Source organism: Neovison vison, chromosome 1, assembly GCF_020171115.1.
Source record: "Neovison vison isolate M4711 chromosome 1, ASM_NN_V1, whole genome shotgun sequence".
Lineage (NCBI taxonomy): Eukaryota > Metazoa > Chordata > Mammalia > Carnivora > Mustelidae > Neogale > Neogale vison.
The window spans coordinates 237995161-238016220 of record NC_058091.1 but is presented as its reverse complement, the minus strand read 5'-3'; the positions used below and the strand labels follow the sequence as shown (position 1 = coordinate 238016220).

The 21060-nt window shown below is 50.3% G+C and overlaps 2 protein-coding genes across 19 annotated transcripts in view; one reads left to right on the top strand and one right to left on the bottom strand.

Annotated features, from left to right (window-relative positions):
- The window catches only part of LOC122890074 (protocadherin gamma-C4), a 165128-nt gene extending 154712 nt beyond the window's left edge, over positions 1-10416 (top strand). For all 17 annotated transcript variants that reach the window (XM_044225811.1, XM_044225825.1, XM_044225848.1 and 14 more), the window contains exons 3-4: positions 2598-2686; positions 8404-10416. In XM_044225811.1, coding sequence (XP_044081746.1) covers positions 2598-2686; positions 8404-8630 — 316 coding nt within the window. In that variant the 3' untranslated portion in view covers positions 8631-10416. The remainder of the gene's footprint in view (positions 1-2597; positions 2687-8403) is intronic.
- A 2163-nt stretch (positions 10417-12579) lies between these two features.
- DIAPH1 (diaphanous related formin 1) overlaps positions 12580-21060 on the bottom strand; it is a 95742-nt gene continuing 87261 nt past the window's right edge. For both annotated transcript variants that reach the window (XM_044225764.1, XM_044225759.1), the window contains 2 exons: positions 20958-21044; positions 12580-14553 (listed from right to left, as the gene is read on the bottom strand). In XM_044225764.1, the coding sequence (XP_044081699.1) occupies positions 14396-14553; positions 20958-21044 (245 nt within the window). In that variant the 3' untranslated portion in view covers positions 12580-14395. The remainder of the gene's footprint in view (positions 14554-20957; positions 21045-21060) is intronic.

Sequence of the window (21060 nt, the reverse complement as noted above, 5' to 3'; positions counted from 1 at the left end):
GGAATACTGTTTTTACCTAGATTAATCAATGGTTAATATTTTGCACATTTATCTCTCTCTCTACACACACACACACACACACACACACACACTAAACTTTTTTTTTAACTATTTGAGAGTGGCAGACATCATAACATTTGAAAAACTTCAGTATAGAACCCCTAACAATAGTAGCATTCACCTATAAACCATAAAAGAATGATCACGTTTGAGAAATTTAACATTAATGCAGTAATAATATATAGTTCACTGGCAGATTTTCATAAACATTCTTGAAATGTCTTTTAACCTGTTTGGTGTTTTTGTTTGTTTGTTTCTTAAAGTAAGCTCTGCACCCAAAGTGGGGCTTGAATTCATGCTCTCAGCTTGTGTGCTCTACCACCGCCTGAGCCAGCCACACCCCTGGTTTTTTTGTTTTTGTGTTTGTTTTTTAAATCTAGGATTCAGTCAGAGCATGAATCTCATTTGCTTGCCATATCTCTCTCATCCCCTTTAATGTACAACAGCCTCCTTACTTTGTTTGTTTTTCGTGACAGACCTTTTTTAGAGTCCAAGCCAGTTGTCTTTTAAAATGTCCCACAATCTGGCCTTGCATTTTCTTACAGTGAAATTAGGTTAACAGTTTTGTTAGAAATACTGCCTGTACGACACTGTGCAGCCTCCCACTGCATTACCTGGGAGATGCTTTCGTGTCTGTCTGTCCAGGTGTTGGTGATACTCACTTTGTTCACTTAAGTAAGTGGTCTCCCTATCTCTCCATTACAAAGCTACTTTTTTTTTTTTTAAAGATTTTATTTATTTATTTGACAGAGAGAAATCACAAGTAGACAGAGAGGCAGGCAGAGAGAGAGAGAGGGAAGCAGGCTCCCTGCTGAGCAGAGAGCCCGATGCGGGACTCGATCCCAGGACGCTGAGATCATGACCTGAGCCGAAGGCAGCGGCTTAACCCACTGAGCCATCCAGGCGCCCACAAAGCTACTTTTAAAGAATTGATTAATAAGTACTCTGAGGGATATTTGAGACTGTGCAGCAAACTTCCACTTTTAATATTTTAGTATTCACTGATGACTGGTTAGAAGGTGGTGATTTTCTGTCACTCCTCATACTTTTGTTTAACTAGAATTGTCCTGCAAATCACCTGGAAATTTCTAATTTAAATTTCCTTTTTCCTCAAGGAAATTTCCCTTTTCCTCAAGGAAACCTGGACTGATTGAGCTCCCTAGCCTCCTACTAAATGAAGACTTCCCTCTCCACCCTGCTCTTTGCCCCCACGGCCCTTGTCACAGTCATGATTGAATAATTGTGTACTTAACTTAATGTCAGCCTCTCAGTATGGACTGTGAGCATCATAGAGCTAAACTAGTTTGGACATGTTCCCAACTATAACCCCAGTACCTAGCGCAGGGTCTGGTGCATGGTCATTGCTCAGTAAATGTTGGTGGAATAAATGGACACAGAATTCCATCTCTTCTCCCTCTGAAGAAAGAGAAATGAGCCTTCTACTTTCCTCTCCAACCCTAACTCTCTGTTGGATGTGATGGTGTAGAGGTCACACACTGCACCTTTGCTCTGATCTAAGCCCAAGACTAAGTCCACCTTCCTGGAGATGGGGAATCCCAGATCAGGGGAAATCATAAGCTGGGACAGAACTTGGAAAAATTGTAAAGCAGTTCTTGGCTGTGCTCACCCACTGTGATGGAATGCACTGACTGTGATTGGCTCTGGCTTGCACTCACTCTCTTGTGCTCCCTCCCTCCCTCTTTCTTCCTGTCTCCCTGCAGCTGGTCCCTTAGCGCCCCATCCCTCCCTCATAGTAACCTAACTCTCTCCATGGACTTTTTTTTTCCCATCCATCCAGGCAGTTTGTTGAGGAACTCTGGTGTGCCAGAGGGTGCCAAGGATCACCTGATGGACTGTGTCTGTGTCAGGGTGTACCCCCCACACCCGCTCAAAAACAGAAATAATGTCATACTTCCAGATTCCAACAAAGCAGGGAGATAGTCACTGTGGGAAAAATCCAAGTGGTGTTGGCATTCCTTTGGGTCCTTTATAGGTTAGCATTGTTAACGATTGTCAAGCATCTCATGTTTTCCTCAGTGCTCGGAGTATCTCAAGGTGGTAACTGGGTGCTTCAGTGGGAGGCAGGCAGGCATTGCCCCCTGCACACAGCCATGGCAGCAGGAACAGGGCCACTGGGGCTGCCCCAAGGAGGTGCTGGGCTGTCTGGGTGGGCTTCAGGCATCCCCTCTGACAAATTTTATTTATGTTACCAAAGCAGAGATTGGGAACTGGTGGTCTAGAAAACACTGCCTGCACTGGATTTGCTGTGAAGGGAGCTTGAGGAATTAGGGAAATGCCTCAGAAAAGGATTGCTATGTATAGATGGTGCAAGACCAGCAAGTGTGCTCGGCAGAGGGATTTTTTTCCCCAAAGGACTTGCAAACATTGCATGTTTTGATCCTGTGGGCCCTCTTTTGGTGTGGGACTGGGACAGGGACACCGGGTGCTAGATCTGGGTTCCCTGGGAGAGGACAGGAGGGGCATGGCCTGTGCTGGTCTGGGAGCCTGTCCTCACCACCCCACTCTCTCTTCCGCAGCTCCCAGAATGGGGATGAGACTGGCACATGGCCCAACAACCAGTTTGATACGGAGATGCTGCAGGCCATGATCCTGGCCTCTGCCAGTGGTGAGTTGCTCAGCTCTGCGTGTGGGGTTCGGGGCGGTCCTCGAGCGGCCAGGCCTCAAGACTGGCCATCCATCTGCATGGCGCCTCTGGATTGTTTAGCTGTTCTGAGGGGACTCCTCATTCCTGACAAAGAGCCAGAAAGAGAAAGAGCTAAGGCTCCTGAGATGCCTCGAGGGGAGCTGAAAAGGAAAGGTTTCTTGAGGGGGTGTAGGCAGAAGTATTAAGAGTCCAGCTTCAGCGGGGGACAGCATAGGTCAGAGCCTCATTCTGCCACTTACGCTCTCGGGGAATTTGATCTGTTGGCTTCATCTCCCTAAGCCTTCTTCAGCCCAGAAAATGGAGGCTGTGGCCTCCACGGGTTGTCATGAGGATGAAATGAGAGCACAAAACCACGGGCCTGGCACATACAAGCCTTCCGTCCGTACAAGTGGGCGTGAGAGAATGCATATGGACCTGAGAGAGCCCTTCTCTTTTTTGTTGACCCCACCTGTAGCTGGGTTTTCCTAGAAGGCTAACAGAGAACTTCCCATGCAATAGAGATTCTGCGGAGGGATTTTGTCCCCGAAGAGTCAAAATGGTCCTGGGTCCTGAGCTGGGGAAACAGAACAACAGAATGATATTTGTACTTAGGGGCACAGACTTTGGAGGCAGCCACCCTGGATTCAAATCCTGGCACTCACGTTTGGTTGTGAGTCCTCAAGGAAGGTACTCAGCCCCTGGGGGCCTCAGTTTCACTGACTATAAATCAAGCACTTTGACAGGTCTTACTGTGGTGTGGTGAGGGCCAAATGTCAGGCCTCAGCCCAGGAATGACGGAGTAAGGGCACAATACGCAGTGGCTGAAGTTGATTAATTCTTGCCCTTATTGACCCATAGAAGGCAGATTTAGAATAACGCCTATTAATAAGGACTCACTGGGGGCACCTGGGTGGCTCAGTGGGTTGAAGCCTCTGCTTTCAGCTCAGGTCATGATCTCAGGGTCCTGGGATGGAGCCCCGCATCGGGCTCTCTGCTCAGCAGGGAGTCTGCTTCCTCCTCTCTGCCTGCCTCTTTGCCTACTTGTGATCTCTGTCTGTCAAATAAATTTAAAAAAAATAAAATAAAAAAAAATAAGGACTCATTGCAGAAACCGCAAATCCTAGGCTTCCTTGGAGGCTGTCAGAGGTTGAGGGCACTGGGCTTACATAGTGGAGTGGAAGGCGTGTCCTGTAGCACGCTTGGAGGGCTGGTAGAGAACCAGGTAGAATCAGGACAGCATTGACTGAAAGCACACCTACATACTGTCCCGGGTGCATGCTTGGCAAGCTTGATGGGCCTCACATCAGTTAATCTTCTTACCAGCTCTGCAAGGCTGATCTGTGATTGCTTACTTATATCTGACAAATGAGAGAACTGAGAAATCCCAGGGTCCCTATTTAGAGCTGCAGATGGGTCATTCTAACACAGTCAGACTCCCAGGTTCATGCTTTTTCTTCTGTAGTGACCACATCTGCCTTTAGATGCAGCCTACATTTTCCCTTTTAGCTGAGTTGGAGCAGAGGCTGAACTCCTCTTACTGTCCTGCTTTACAGGACACGGGAGGTGCCAGATAAAATACAGGATGCCCAGTTAATTTTAAGTTCATGTAAACAACAAATAGTATTTTAGCATAAGTAGGCCCCCCAACATTAGTATTGGGATGTACTATATGAAAAATGGCTCATTTTTTTTTTATCTGAACTTGAAATTTAATCAAGCACACTGCAATTTTTTGGTTAAAACTGACAAGCCTCTCCCAGATGTCTATGAGGCTGAGTGAAGTCAGGCCCATGGTAGGTGCAGGGTTGCAGGGGTCGGAGGGAGGTGACAGGGGAGGCCAGTCTTCTGGGACAGAGTTGGCCCAGGCCTGGGGTGCTGTACTCCTGGAGAGGCTCATTAGTGAGTATTGAGGCAGGCAGGTGGGTCTGGGAGATGCCAAGTCAGGTTCTTGAGGAAAGTAAACAGGTATATTTAACTGTTGTGGTTTTTAACATTAAGGCCAGGAAGCAGGCTTTTTGGCCTGAATCCAGATTTAAAAAACAGAAATGGAATCAGTATTTATGGCCCACAACTTTCCTGGGTCACTGCAGGCTGGCTCCCCTGCCAGGGCTCCGCCCTCCTGGGCCCACACAGCGGCTGACCTGATCCCACTGTGGGCCATGGGGAATGATCCAGAGGGTTGAAGTGGCAGGGTCAGGCCCTACTCTCACTTTCACACCCACTTCCCTGCCCTGAAGCCAAGAGGCTTCTGGAGTCCAGCCCAGCCAGGCACTGCTGAGGGGAAGTAAGTAAGAAGGAAAGTAAGTACACTTGGGAGGCTTTTTAAATAAACATTTTGGGGGAAGTGTGTTTTCAAGGAGGCTCTGGTTTGTGGTTCAACTGGCCCTAGTCTAGCTTGATGAGGCCTCCTTGTCTGGAGTTGTCTCAGCCCTGGTTGGGGTGGGAAGGGCAAAGGCGGGAGGGAGGTTGGGTGCCAGGATCTGGAGAGGAGGCCCATGCTGCTCCCACCTTCAGGCCTGAGCTCTTTTGTTTTGTTTGAAGACTTTACCCTTAAGTAATTTCTACACCCAACACAGGGCTCAAACACCCAACCCCGAGATCGGGAATCACGTGCTCCAGTGACTGAGCCAGCCACACACCCCTTTGTTGCTGCCTTTTAAAGAATGTTTCTCTTGGGAATAGAAAAGATCTTGGTCCCTGCTCACTGTGTGTCAGAGAAGTAGAAGGAGGGGCTGTTGAAGAATTGATTCTACAGAAGGCATTGACCTACAGAAGGTAGACGCCTTCTGTAGAATCTGTCCACAGTCTACCTTCTCCCCCTCAGATTTATAGATGGGGAAACAGAGGCTTGAATCATGCAGGGCCTCTGCCAGGGTCACCTAGTTTTTTTAGTGGCACAGCTGACCGAAAGGAACTCCTGTGTCAGCCTTTTTGTCTTGGGCTCTGGGTTCGCACATCCTCTCCCTTCTCCTTCCAGCCCAACCTCAGTGCCCACCCCACCCCCCATGGGACCTTGGGCCAATGTCAGGCCTTTGCTTCTGTTAAGAGGTGACAACAACTGGCTTTGTCATTTCCACCCCCTTGGGTGCTCCTCAGAGATCTAGGGTGCATGCAGGATGTGGGTGGGCCTGGCCTTCGGTTACCCAGTCAAGCCCTTTGTGCCCCTCTGTTCCTGCCTCCCTTCTTCGTGTTTCTCCCCATTTATTTCCCTTTCTTGTGTGTGCCTCTGTGTGTGTGTGTGTGTGTGTGTGTGTGTCTGTCCATCCCTCACTCTCCCTCTCTGGCGCCTCTGAAGTCTTCCCTTTAGACCCTAAATCACTCCGGAATCCTAGCTTTTTGAAGCCGACTCTGCGTCTCCTCCCCCTTCCCTCCCTTCCCAGGCTGGATGGGGGATGCTGGAGGGGAGGGAAGGGTGAGCTTGGCTCCCTCCTGGGGTTACTTAGGGAAACTGCGGAAAGTCTGTGGAATGAAAGGGCTGGGGGAGGGCACCAGCCTGAGGAAAGAAGGAAGTGGACAGCTGCTCCCTCCCACCCGACCTTTCTTTCACACACACCCTCAAAGCCCTCACATCCTGAGATTTGGGACTTGAAATGGAGGTTGTAGAAACCTGAGCGCCCGGAGTGGGAGCAGGGAGGCAGAAAGGCTGAGAAAGGCTGGGGCTCCTCTTTCCGGTCTCTGTTCACTACTCCTCTCCCCTCCCCTTCTAGTGCTGGTCTAGAAAATAGTTCCGGTCTGTTTCTCAATCCCTGGTTAGTGTCCCAGGATTAGTCAGCCTCTCTCTGGCTTTAGTCACCTTCTCTACCCACTCCCAGGGTCGAGGGTGGAGTAAAGCGGGGGGGGGGGGGGGGGGGGGGGGGGGGACGACGACTCATCTGCCAGCTGGGCTGGGACTTCCCGGGGCTTTAACCCTCCTGCTGCCAGAGGAGTCCCGCGGAAGCCCTGGTGAACTGGGTCTGAGGTGTGGCAGCTCGTGGTTTTCCCTGCTGGCCTGGTCAGGGGGTGTGTAGAGTAGAAGTCGCTCACAAGGCGTTTGGCGGTGAGGGGGGTGCGGCCGCACCTCACACGGAGCACTGAGGCCTGGCCTGGGTACTGCACAAAGCATTGTCCTATTGAAGCCTCACAAAAACCCAGTGAGGTTTTTGTGCTTCTCTACCTTCAGTGTGCATCAAAATCACTTGGAAATCTTGTTAAGGTGCAGATTCTGAGTCTCGTTTCCAACAAGCACCCAGGGTGATGCAGAACTGGGGCCCCCATCTATACTTCCCTAGACCCCATTTCTTCTTGTGCCGGGTGGGAAGCTGGGCTTGAGGTGTTCTCCAGTGTCACCCAGCTCATACTTTGAGCCTCTGTCTGCATCATCCCTCCCTCCACTGTCTGCTCCCTGGTCACCTTCTTAGCCTCCTAGAACCCTGCTCAGCCCTGTCTTCTCTCCAGCGCAGCTCCCAGCAGAGGGATGAGGGAGGGACCCACCCACACTGCTGGGGGTGGTGGGGACTCTGCCCCAGAGTGGGTGCTTAGATACACCCCGGCTTTAACCCATGCTGGCTGCTGTGGCTTTGAGCTAGCTTCTCTGGATCTTGCTGTCCTCACCAGTGAAGTAGGGTAAATCCCACATGTCTCGATGGGTTGCTTTGTGGAAGTGAAGGCCTTTGAGCCTGAGTGCTCTCTAGCAGAGTGCCTGGTGAGGAATAGGTGTCAGCTGCTGGTACTATTCCAAACTGAATGCCTGGGAACTGTCCTCTCCCCACACAAACAACAGAACTGCTCAATACTGGCGCTGTGGGCGCTGGTCCAAGGAGAGAAGGACCAACAGGGCCTGGCTGCAGTCCCCCAGGAGCTCATGATCCAGTATGGTCACCAGAGAAGGCTTAAGGGCAAGGATTTGAGAGCTTTTAACTCAGCCCTGAGAAGAGTAACAGCTAGTATGTTTTAAGTCCTTACCACATAATAGTCACTCTTCTAGGTGCTTTGTGTACATCATAATCTTGGTCAGCCTTAACCAAAACCTGAAAATGCCTTCTTTTTTAAGATTTTATTCATTTCTTTTTTTTTTTTTAAGATTTTATTTGTTTATTTGACAGAGATCACAAGTAGGCAGAGAGGCAGGCAGAGAGAGAGAGAGGAGGAAGCAGGCTCCCCACTGAGCAGAGACCCTCATGCAGGCTCAATCCCAAGACCCTGAGATCATGACCTGAGCCAAAGGCAGAGGCTTAGCCCACTGAGCCACCCAGGTGCCCCAAGATTTTATTCATTTCTTAGAGAGAAAGACAGCAGCAGAGGTAGTGAGAGCACGAGTAGGGGAGGAGAGGGAGAAGCAGGTTCCCCACTGAGCAGGGACCCTGATGCAGGGCTCGATCCCAGGACCCCAAAACCATGACCTGAGCCAAAGACAGACGCCCAACCAACTGAGCCACCCAGGTGCCCTGGTGGATGCTGTTTTTAACCAGTTTCACAGATCAGAAGACTGAAGAGACATAGGGGAGTCCAGGTAGACTTGCCCCAAATCAGTAGGTAAGAGCTGGGCATCAGATCTAGCATGTCTCACTTTCCTCAGCCCCTTGTGAATAGAGAGGTCGTTCCCGGGACTCAGCAGGATCAGGGCCAGGTGCTTTGCAGGCCTTCATTAACTGGTTGTGCTCTAACAGAGTGACTGTTGCCGACCCAGAGTTTAGCTCTTGACCTTCCTTTGTCTCTTGCAGAAGCCGCTGATGGGAGCTCCACCCTGGGAGGAGGTGCTGGCACCATGGGCTTAAGTGCCCGCTATGGGCCTCAGTTTACCCTGCAGCACGTGCCCGACTATCGACAGAATGTCTACATCCCGGGCAGTAATGCCACACTGACCAATGCAGCTGGCAAGCGAGATGGCAAGACTCCTGCAGGTGGCAACGGCAACAAGAAGAAGTCTGGCAAAAAGGAGAAGAAGTAATCTGGAGGCCGGGCTTGGAGCCACAGGGCAGCTTCCCGCCCCAACCAGCCCAGTCTCTCCTAACTTGTACCCAGGCCTCGGATTTTCAGGGCTCACCCCCCCAGGATACTGGTAGGGATCCAGGCCATGCTCCCCTTGGGAAACAGAAACAAGTGCCCAGTCAACACCCCCCTCTCTGCCCCCAAGGGATTGAATATGCAAAGGGAGTTCTGCTGGGAACCCCCATCCAATCACTTGCTGTGCCCATGGGGGTAGTGGGGTTCGTGTAGACACCATTTATCACACCCCCTTTAGTTACAGCTGAACTTTGCCATCTTCCAAATTTAATCAGGCCCATCTACCATCCCCTGCTTTCCTCCTACCCATCCCACCCCACTCCCTCAGCAGCCCCTTTTTCTCGAGTAAGGTGGTTGGGGTGTTGAGGTACCTGGTGACCTAAAAAGGCTCATAGATCTGAAGAGTTGGAAGGGCATCATAACCTTTAGGCCTTTACAATTCTCAGACTTCCCCCAAAGCATGGTTTGGTGCCAGTCCTTTCATCTCCTTCCAGAGCCCCAGGACCAAGCTCAAGTTTTGGGAGACATGGTCACCATTCCCATGGTACAGATGCTTGCTGGATTTAGGGAGGGCACTTTGCTACCATGCCTCTTCCCAAAGCCCTTGGGACCAGTCTTTTGTTCTCTTTCTCATTGTTTGGTGTTCCCACTGCATGCTGTTGACTTCCCCCTCCCCAAACAAGAGACTCCACTGCATGTTCCAAGACAGTATGGGGTGGTAAGATAAAGAAGGGAAGGGTGTGGGGATGGACAAAGCTTGACTTACTGGTTATCAGGGTCTTGTAGAAGGCTCTGTATGTCCCTAGGGTACTGGCCAGATCCCCAGTTCTAGCCATAAACCAAGTACCAGGCTGGACCCTCATTTACCACATAAAGGCAGTAAACTTTGGGCTGAGCTTTTAGCATCAGTGGATTTCAAGTGGCATTACAGTCCAGGGAAGGTTTGAGGATGTTTAGGACCAGGTCCTCTGGAGAGGTCAGAGGGCCCTCTGTGGGTGCTGGGTACCCCAGAGGTGCCACTGTTAGAAGAGTCACTGTGGCTCCAGCAGCAAGGGAGGGTCAGCTGGGCCATTCTTGGTCCTTGGGTTGGGGAGGCATGGAGCTAGAGCTGGGACCAAGTGAACAGGAAGTCTCAGCCCCAGATCAGAGCTTCTCCACAGGGCCTCTGAACTCCCCAAGCCTCTGTTCCTTCATTTTGCCAGGTGCCATTTCTTTTCTGTGATGGCCACTGCCCAGGCGCGCCCACCCCCGTCTGCCCTCTAGTGGCCAGAGCCTGGTTAAAGTCTCCCAGTGCCTCCTTGTGCATAGACCTTTCTCTGCCCACCCCCATTTGCCCATGCCCCCCCCCCAGTCCCGTCCCTTCAGCGGGGCTGTGCAAGAACCCCACCCCAACCCTAACAGTAGTGTAGAGCCCCCTCCCTCTTTCGGCTGGTGTAGAATAGCCAATAGTGTAGTGCGGTGTGCTTTTCCGTGGTGGCGGGTGGGCGGGCGGAGGGCTCCGTGCAGCCGTCTGTCCTTGAATCCGCCTGCGGCGGCCCGTGCTGTGTTTTGTGCTGTGTCCACGCGCTGCGGCGACCCCTCCCCTGTACTGACTCCTATAAGTGCTTTTCTTCGCATAGTCACGTAGCTTCCCCACCCACTCCCTTTCCTGTGTCTCACGCAAGTTTTATACTCTAATATTTATATGGCTTTTTTTCTTTGAAAAAAAAATTAAAAGGTTTCTTCTGAAAGGTTGAATGGTTCTGTGTAAGGGATGGAGGCTCTGGGCATGTGTGGATGAAGCGGCGAGCTAAGCGGCGTGTGTTGGGAGAAGGGTGGGCTCGCAAGGCGATGATTGCGTTTGCTTATTGGTTTTGTGTCCCTACCCGTGAGACTGTCTCTGGCTGTCAGGTGTGGCTGTGTATGCTTGCAGTCCTGTTAGACAGACGTCACAGTGTACAGCTGTGATTGTGTTCCATTGTGTGTAATCGGCTTCTGGGTCTGTGGCGGAGGCGGGGATTTCGGGGCACAGCCCGTCGGTGTGCGGTGTCAGTGTGCTTGCGCCATCTCCGCTACGGTTCTAGGCGCCTGTCTCCAGGCAGAAGAGGACACTCGGGGGCCGGGACGGGGGCGGGAGTGAGTTGGAGCAGGCTGGAAATCTGGTGGTGGTGTTGGTGGATGTTTCCTTAGTTCCCACCTCTTCCCTGCCGAAATGAATACCCCAGAGTGCTCTCAGGGGGCTTCTCCAGAGGAGGGAGGATGCCCCTTTGCCCATTCCCCTCCACGCTCGCTGCCTAGTGAGTTTGGGAACACTGTGGAATTGGGAGGGCGTGCCGGAGGCGGTTCTCAGTCTATACTAGGCTGGGCCTCAGTTTACCCATTTGGGATTCACCTTCCCACTCGCCGCAGCAAAACCAAGGAAATTGGAAGGTTCATCCCAGTTGCTGGGGAGGCGGCAATGGTGTCGGGATTGAAAAGTGTGCAGGAAATGAGATTGCCCGCAGACGCAGATCGTCCCCCCCCACCCCGCTTTTCCGTTCACTCTTCAGTTGGTAGTCCTCCCCTCCCTGCCTCCTCTGCCTGCTCCCTTGAAGCACAGTGAGATTCAAGGTTGCTGCAGTCAGAGGAGCTGCTGGAAGTACAGAGGAGAGAAGGCGGAGCGGAAGGACAGAAACGCAGACCCACTGGGGTTATCTGGGGCGGAGGGCGGTGGGATTCTGTGAGGGGATGCCTAACCGCAGGCTGGAAGGAGGCTGTCTCTGGGCTTCCTCTGCGCATTGGCTCTGTCAGAGCCGGGTCACATGTTCTGCCAGCTCCCGGCCTGTTGTCATGGAAACCAAGCCTTCCAACGAAGCATCTGGAGGCGACTTTCTTGCGTGGGAGGAAGGGTGGTGGTGCACGGTTTGAGATGGAAGCAGGGTTTTGTTTCTGAGAGCCAGGCTGCAGAGGGCGGGGTGCTGGCTGCCTGGGTTCTATTCCAGGCAGGGCAGTAGACTGGCAGAGCCTGTGAGCAGCTGCGGTTGGTCCCTAATTGGTATGTGCGCCTGTAAAGCTCTGAGCCAGGAACACGTGGCCTCCGGTGGGGGAGGAGGAGGAAGGCAGCCCACCCCCACATCCCCTGCCATGACTGGGAGGCAGCTGCCCAGGCTCCAGGGCTATTTAAAAGGATTTTATTTCCAATTCTAGAGCTTGTCTGAATGGTTTTGTGGTCCTCTTCCGCCTCTGCTCTCAATTCTGGGTCTGCTCATAGCTTGTGAGGTTCCTTTGTGCAGGTCACAATGTGCACATCTGAGCAGCAAGTCCTCTGGAGCATGACCTCTGGCTTCTGACCTCTGCTGGCAGGCTCAGGTTTCTACCCCAGTGTAAGTTCCTCTAGTCTGTGGTCACCAAAAAGGGGGGAGTGGGGAGTGGGAGGACAGGGATAGAAGAGGGGAGATGGGAGAATGGTTCCCTCAGTAAAAAGAGGCACAGGTATTGCAGGTACTGGGGGCATGAGGAGGTGGGGGGAGCTAGAACTGAGTTCAAGAAAAGGGCCAAGCCCCCAGGCAGCAATGTGGAAGGGGGATGGGGCAGAACTGGATCCCATTTCTTTAGGTCCAGCAAATGTAAGGGCAGAAGCCCAAGCAGGGTGTTGTCTGGCACATGTTAGGCACCATCACCTTTTTTTTTTTTTTTAAGATTTTATCTATTTGAGAGGGAACACAAGCAGGGGGAGTGGGAGAGGGAGAAGCAGGCTTCCCGCAGAGCAGAGAGCCTGATGCAGGACTCTATCCCAAGACCCTGGAATCATGACCTGTGCTAAAGGCGGTTGCTTAACAACTGACCCACCCAGGCGCCCTGGCACCTTCAACTTTTGTCAGGTCAAAAAGGGCTTTGGAAAACAGCTTAAACTCACAAAAGAGGCAGTAAGGTAGTACTGTTTCAATGCTTTATTAACAGTTGGAAACAAACCCAATAACCTGGAGGTGATGACATCCCAGAAGCCCAAAAGGCAAGGGAAATAGGTTTGCCTTTTTTTTTTTTTTTATTAAATGCATCCTAGCAAAAGTAGAATAAAAAAGATAGGGTCAAAGCCCCAGATATCAGCAGGGAGGAGGAAGGAACCCAGGGAGGCAGCCTCCTCCCTACCCCCACCTTCCAGGGAAGAGCTCAAAGGAGCTGCTCTTGCCCCTTCACACACAGGCAGCTGTAGCAACCAGCACCCTGGTTCCTGGCCTGAAGGCCTCCCTGCAGGAACCCTTAGATCATGTAAGTCCCCCCTTTGCTCCAACAACTCTTACTCTGGGTCAAGCCCTAACCGTGTCATGTTCTCTCCTTACCTGTGATGGGAAGCTAAAAGCACAAGGAGGGTCAAGTGTCACCTTGAGCCAGAGAATCTGAGCTTCCTGGAGCAAGGGCTACTGAACAGTGTTGGCCTGCCTGCTGTTCAGAAGGGAGCGGGGGATGCCATGTGGCCACACACCTGTGCTTCCTTGCCCAGTGTCCAGTTAGCATTTGCACATTTGGCTTGATAAATATATTACATTTATAAAAACTCTGTGGTCTCAGAGCTCCCACTATTCTTAGGCCTGGTCCAGCTCTGTCAGGGAAGAGCTTCCTCCTGCCCCAAAACTGGATAATGGGAGAGAGAATCTGCACTGGCCTCAAGGGCCCAGAAGGCTTTAGGGCTGACGTGGCAGTCCAGGATTGAGGGTTGCTTAGGATTGAGGCCTGTGGTGAGAAATCCCAGGGTCGCTGGGTCCTGCCATCAGAGCCTCTTACATTATGAAGGGGAAAGGGGGAAGGAATATTTTCTTAAAAAAAAAAAAAAAATCTCATATAAAAATAGATCCATTTGCAATACAATTTCTCAGCCAGGAGGCTCCACCTCCCATTTCCTTGGAGACAGAGGGTGAGGTGTTGGGATGGTCACAGTACAGCCCATACTCCAGATGAGATGCACCACAGCTCTGGGGAAGGTGTGAGGAGTGACTGTGGCTCGGTCGCCGGGGGCAGGGGTAGAGGGTTCACAGAGGCAGGGTCCTCAAACATGGCAGCAGGCTGGGGATAGGTCCCACAATGTCTCTGTACCTTGCCTCCCCACAGGCCCTTGGCCACGGTGGAACAGATCAAGTGGTTCAGGTCCTTTTTGTTCTGGGACGCCTTTCCGCAGAAGGTGTGGTAAGGATGGGGTTTGCTCCCCACTTCTCTAGGCATGGCTCCCACTGTCATACCACAAGTAATAAATAATAACCAGGAGAGGGAAGAGCAAAGCAGAGGTAACAGCAATGAAAGGGGGGGATAGAGCCCAAAGGTTCACAAGCCCCATGCTGTTCTCAGGGCTGGAGAAACCACAAAAGAAAAACACCCAGCAAGACTGACCCAGGTGAAAGCCCACTGGAAAAGCAGGGGCTGGAAAAGCAGGTGGGGCCTGGTCTGAGACAAGGCCTCGGTGACAGAGAGGAGACACTTGGGGTTAAGGCAGCAAACAAGGAGCCTGCTTTGGTAATACAACAGCCAGGGCTGGCTGGGTCGGGCTCCGGCCTCCCCCGGACCCCCAGTGCCCTTTCCTGCTGGCCTCCAGGCAGCTGAAGCTTGTGTGATGTACAGAGAGCGGCAGGCCAGAGAAAAAGGGTCAGGATAGTGGGAGCAGCCACCGCAGAAGAATACTTCCATGACCCTTTAGGCACAGGCTCCAGGGCAAGACAGTCTGGAGTGCCCCGGGGGGCTGCTATGGCCACAGGTCCCGGCTTAGTTTGCACGGCCAACCAACTCCTTGGTTTCCTCCAGGATTGTGGAGACTCCCTCATTATTCTTGGCCATCTTAGAAGGAACAGCAGTCATGGCGTCATCCTTCGTTAGCTCTGAGGCTAGCAAAGATGTGACTGCACACCCGGCCTTCCGGTTGGCTGCAAAGAGAAGACATGAGAGAGCTTGTCCACAGAAGGCCCAATTTCTAATCCCTTTCCTTCTCTGTAGCAGACATTCAGCCCAAGGCCATGCAAAAGGGGCTGCACGATCTGGTTCAGAGAAGCCAATACTTTAGAGGAGGAGCAGAGATTCAAGAACACATGGAATAGACTCTCTAGGTGCAGACAATGTAGTGCAAGATGTGTGCTTGCTTTCCTGTGTGGAAGCTGCATAGGTTTGAGTATACTGAGACAGACATATGTGGTTGAAGTTTGTGTAAAATTTAAGGTGAAATCAAGTACTCAAAATGGGTTTACTCATCACTGGGTTGCTGAAATTAAATAGACCCAGGCTTGGTAGAGTATTATTTTTGTTTTCTTGGCAGTTTTCCAGGAATCTCCTAGGCCCAAACCATTTGGAGTGAACCCTGGGGAGGGCTGTCCCAAGCAGAGGAAGGCCTTCCTCAGGCTGCTTGGGGCAACTCCTGCAGCGAGGAGCAGAGCAACAGCCATGCAGTGACCCCGCATGCACGTCAGGCTCCCAGATGTCCCACCAGCCCTCCATCCCTCTCCCTGCACCCACACGCCTAGCTCTTTCCCACCTCTTTAAGGGCCCTATGAGGTATGTATGTGGCTGTGAGGTGGGTGGGTCAGGAAGGGTATGTCAGGGAAGGCAGAGCTAGGGTCAAGGATGGGCCCCTACAAAGAAATCTCAGCCCAGTGGGCTAAGGGATTATGAAGCTCCAGTTGTCATCTTAAACAGGAAGAGAAGAACCAATCAATTCATGAGTTTCTGGTCTAACTTCTGGGAGCCACCTCTAAGACTCTCCCATTAATTTATGGGATGCAGAGTTATGGCACCAGTGTCTTCAACACGAAGGCAGTTTCTTGGGACTGCCCAGCTCATGCTCTCTGCCTCTTCCCATGCCCTACAAACAGCACAGAGAGACCACATGTACACCAAGAACCGCCTGCCTGGGATGAAAGAAACCAGACGCAAAGGCCACATGTGCTAGGATTCCATTTCTATGAAATGTCTAGAAGGAGCACATCCAGGGAGACAGTAGATTCATGAGGGCCAGGGACTGGGGGAATGACTGCTCATGGGGATGGGGTTTCTTTCTGGGAATTAGATATTATTCTGGAATTAGTGGTGATGTTTGCAAAAACCTGTAGCTATACCAAAGACCACTGAAGTAAATACTTTAAAAAGAGTGAATTTTAAGCATTTGATTTATACCTCAAAAAACCCTGCTTGCTGGGTCATGGGAAAGATGAATGAAGAAAGCAGCACCTAAGCATTAAAGAAGCAGGGACTGGTGAAATGAGCCTAGCCCTCCCCAAGGAAGAGGGCAGGACGGGGGCAGCCTCAGGACATGCACAGGAAGGCAAGGTCCAGAGGAGGCGGTCAACAAAGCACCTGGAACGCCTGCGCCTTGTTTAGACCAGCAAGCAGCTCATGGCGGGTGGAAGCCAAACAGGGTCAGCTTCTCAGCAGGGCTGCCAGTTTCCCCAGAAGTGGAACGCAGCACCACTGTGTGCACACATGAGAGGCTGCCTGCAGCTCAGGGAGCACTCGGCATGCCCACAGGTTACCAATGTCTGGGTCTCCTCCTCCTGCAACTCCTCCTCCCAGGGGCACAATGGACTGTCTAACAAGAGGAGAAGACAGAGTGAAGGCCCTGACCAACCAGCACAGGGGCTCATCATCTGGTTCCAAGGGGAAGGAATGGGACCCAGACTCCAAGCCGTTCACACAAACCACTCCTTGGATTATGAACACATGCTCTGGCCTCAGTGACTGAAAGGAGAGGAAAAGGAGCCCCCACTGGAAGATCTACAGGTAGATGCTTCTATCTTCTTAGTCTCTCCAGCCAAGTCTGGAGCCAAACCTGTGCAGTTTCCACACAGGAAAGCAAGCACATGGCTTGCACCCTGCATTTACATTGCCTGCACCTAGAAAGTCACTTAGTTTCAGCTCTTTTCTGAAGGACTCCCTTCTCTAGGACCCTACTTCTCATGTCCAGAAAGGCAGTGGCTTGGTGTCACTTTGGTGCTCCTGTGTATTCAGTCTCTAGCAGTTGAGAAAATACTGCCAACTACTCGTGTGTGACTGAAGGAGTGTTGTTTAGGCTGAAAGAATTCCTGATTCCAGACCCCAGAAGGAAAAGAACACCAGGTCTTGAGAGACACCTGTTCTGGGCAACATGGGAAAAGTCAGAGTTCAAGTGTGGCATTCCTGTGGTGTTTCTCTTTGATTTCTTCCTTTAACAGGACACCAGTTGTACCTCATCAAGTACTTTTTCTACATTTTCTAGATTCCAAAAGATTTTGATGCATTACCAAGACTAAGAGTGGATGGTAGGTGGGGAGAAGACCAAAACTTAGCTTTTAAGCCTAGGGATGGCCATGATGTGGCCTAAGGTTAGAACCAGAAATGGGAAAGCTCTTAGCTGGAATTGGGAAGAGAATCAACAGGATGGAAGAATTCCGGTTTCTACTTTGTCTTCAGGGCCACAGTTATACTCAACAGTTTGAAAAATCCAGAGAAAGTGACTCTTCCCCTTCTTTCCCTAGCTTAGGTACTTGAGACTACTGAAAAATAGCCACAGAAGCAGATACATAATTTGACTGTATTAGATCAGGGAGGATTATTAACTCACAAGAGAATGATGTCATAGTCTAGTGGGGAAAAGGGAACCATCCTGAGACACTGGTCAAAGCTCTCTGAAGCCAGATTCCTAGACGTTCTAGGGTGGGCTACAATAAAAACACCAGCAAAATCTACCAACCATATATAACACCAGTACAGATGAATCAGAAAAAGGTTAATGATTTAGAAAAAGACATTTATAAAACAGAGGCTAGAAACTGCTCCCAAAGAGGAAGTGTTCTTGTTAATAAGCTTCCTTAGGGGAGAGGAAACTAGGACAGATGGGGCAGTCATTACTGTCCTTAAGAACTCATTACTGTCTAAAGTCACCTAATTATAATTTCTGTCCTATTTTCACAGAAGCAGAGGGAGAAGAGGTAGTGGTCTAGGAAACATTCTTCCCCTTCTATAGACAGGTAGTCATCAGAAACTCACTGGAGCAACTGTACCATGTCCAGTGCTCTCTCTGCTCGAAGGTAGGAAAGAATACCTCTGGCCTCCACAGAGGGGTCACTGTCCTGTCCATCAAGGAGGCTTAGTGGCCACAGCCCTGGACTTGGAATCACAAAAGGGGGGACAAAGTTCCTCGCTCTAGCATCGGCCAGCTGTATAGAGCTGAGCCAGCCAGAGTTTCTCTGGGTCTTAACTGCTTTCCTCTATGCAGCGGTCAGATGCTAATCACTGGAGGTCTTCAGACATTCTCCAGACTCTAAGGTTCTGTTAGTGGAGGTGGAGCTTAGAGGGAAGGAAAGGAAGAGAATGACCAATTTCTTCCCTTGACTTTTATCTCAGTGAGCAGATGGCCTATGTATAAGAGGCCACAATTCAGACACGGAGATAAAGTTGAGTCATTAAAACCACACGCTGACTCAATCATCAGCTTGAAATAGTAGCTGCGATACAATCACATGGATTCTTCTCTTTGACACTCAAACCATTGTTCTCCCACACCCTGCAGATCACAGCAGCTTAACATGTCACTTTTAGTGAACCAGCCCTGATAGTAACTCTCCTCTTCCAGCGCATCAATGGTGCTTTGTATACTCTGTACTCTGTCTACACTCCCTCAGGTCTCCAGAGACCGGAAGACTTTTTTTTTAAACATGACTTTAAGTCCTATGGAAAAGGCCAGTGTCTTTGAGGCAGGGACAGCTGCTTCCCAGGGACTGAGGAGGGCTGTGAGACATATCTGCTCGCTAGCGCTTCAGTTTTTTGGCTCAAGGCAATCGGCCATAGGGGAGAGTCAGAGTTGGTGAAGGAAGGAGTGGACCAGCTAAGTCCAGTAGCCACTGAGGGAAACCTGCAGCCTTTACAGTGAGAATAAGGCCTTCTTTGTCCAGCCTCTTTCCTGTCTTAATTCTACTGTCTCTGGTCAAAAATAAAATTAAGGCTAGAAAAGACTCAAGAGACCATTTTAGTCCAACTCATGAAGAAACTCAGTCCCCAAAACTTGTCTGAGGTACCCTAGACAGCACCAGAGTTAGACTTGACTTGGGGTCCTTTGGTCTCTACCTAGCCCAATGCTCTCCAGATTGTGGTAGAGTTTTTACATTTAAAAGCATGAGGCCATGTCACTTCATAGCATGTGAATGTACCACCTCAGCAGCATACCAGAGTAACCAGAAAGGTCTTCCTGGGGAGATGCTTTCAGATACGTTCATCCCTGTTCTGTGAACCTACAGCCCAGAAAGATTAGATTACAGGATGGAACCAATTTAAAAAGTATGCACTTCTCTGCTTCTCTTAGTATTTCCTAGTATCCATCTCCTATTCCTTCTTGCATTGAGAACAGCACTTTGACTAATTTAGATCTTCTGCTGAAAGGTTATGTTCCAACAAAGTCCCTGCTTCCTCTGCCTGTGAGTCCTGGTTCCCTACTTGGGAAGAAGCAGAAAATGGGGCCTCCCCACAGAGGAGAGCCATTGATGTCTGGCTGCCTGTGTACAGGAAGCATCTGGGATTCTAGTCCAGTTTCAGAGGAAGAGGCTTAAAAAGGGAATTCCCCACCAACAGTCAGATGCAGGTTGGCATTTAGCTGAGAGAGTCAACAGTGAGATGCAATATACTTTCATTTGTCTGGAAATGCCTAATGTAAGGCCACATTGGCAGGGGGTTGAAAGCATCTCATAAGAACCTTTAAAAACTAAACAAATACTAGGGACGCCTGGGTGGCGCAGTTGGTTGGACGACTGCCTTCGGCTCAGGGCGTGATCCTGGAGTCCTGGGATCGAGTCCCACATCAGGCTCCCAGCTCCATGGGGAGTCTGCTTCGCTCTCTGACCTTCTCCTCGCTCATGCTCTCTCTCACTGTCTCTCTCAAATAAATAAATAAAATCTTTAAAAAAATAAAAAATAAAAAAAAAAATAAAAAATAAAGTCTTTAAAAAAAAAAAAAAAAAAAAAACTAAACAAATACTACTAGCTGCACTCTCTACCCAAACACTAACCTATAGGATTTAATGCACTATGCCAGGAAATTCTAAGTCCATTATAAGCACCTCTCCTCCCACTACAAAGCCTGCCAAGAGGAAATGGGGAGGACTTATAACTAGGGATTCTCCTATTTAGGGAAAGTTCGGAAGTCACGCAGAAGAGCCGTCAGAAGGACGGCAGAGTATGGGCTGAAAAAGATAGCGACCTTTGGGACATTAAGTTTATGGGGGTTAGCATGCTCTACACGCTTGATCCAGAGGATCCCTGTCCAGGCTATGACAGGTATTGGAAGCCCTACAGAGGCCAAAACAAGCTACATTATTCCTCCTTCCAAGAACCTTAAAGCTCTTATCAAAGAGATCTACAGAACAGCCCAGGCAAGCAACGGGAACACAGCTTTCACTCTCTCGAAAGTAGAAACCATTCATGACTGCCCTTTCTGTTATTCCCACCCTTCAACCCAGGAAAGAAGCTATCTATCTCTCCTAGTCCAGAAGGGCCCTCACCAGATACAACAGTGCCCTCACCCACCCAAGGGATAGTGTTGGTTGTAGTACCTTTTCCTGGAACAGTCTCTTGGCCACTGTGTGCTTCCTTCTAAGGAAGCTTATCCACTGATCCTTCCCCACACTAATGCCTGGATCACTTGTCTTCTTATCCCCATAATTCTTAAAGGCTCTGACTCAACTCAATCCACTGAAATCTTCAGATGGTTGGGAGAGGAGGCTGTGGGGAAGTCAGTGGGGAAGATAAAACGCACTGCAGGCTAACTGCACCCAAGGAGAGGGTAATTCTCGGACAGAGACAGTTTCTTCCATTGGACTGCTCCTCTGTATTATTACATCTGAGGATAATCTCAGATAATCTCCTCTATCTTTTCTGCTTGTGAAGTTGAGAGTAAGGGCTCTTGACTTTTTTTTTTTTTTTTTTTAAGGGCTCTTGACTTTTTATTTCCTACATCTAATTTACACTTTTAACTCAGTTTTTGTTCATACCTGCAAACACCCACCCAAATCTGTGTCCTGCACCATGGTTCACTTGTTCCAAGTTTCTGCTTCAAGAATGGGGAGAAGTATAGTCATCATCAGCTATAATAGATCTGCTAACAGATCTGAAGACCCAGTTCTCCAAGTCCATGCTTTCTATCATGGGAGGTAGAGGACTGGACAACCCACTCTTGATGCAGGGACTATCATGAGGAAGTTCCTAAACCCTCAGAACATCTTTACCTGTTCTTCAGCCCAAGGCAAGCAGGACCAGGAGCAGAGAGACCTCATCCCTTCCACACACCCAGGCTGGGCTCCATCTGCTTACTTACCCTGACGGGGTCCTCTCTTCCGTCGGAATGCTGCGCCCGTCTGCAGAGCTTCCAGAAGACTGTCCATCACACCGGTCTCATCACCCTCTGTCACAAACAAAGA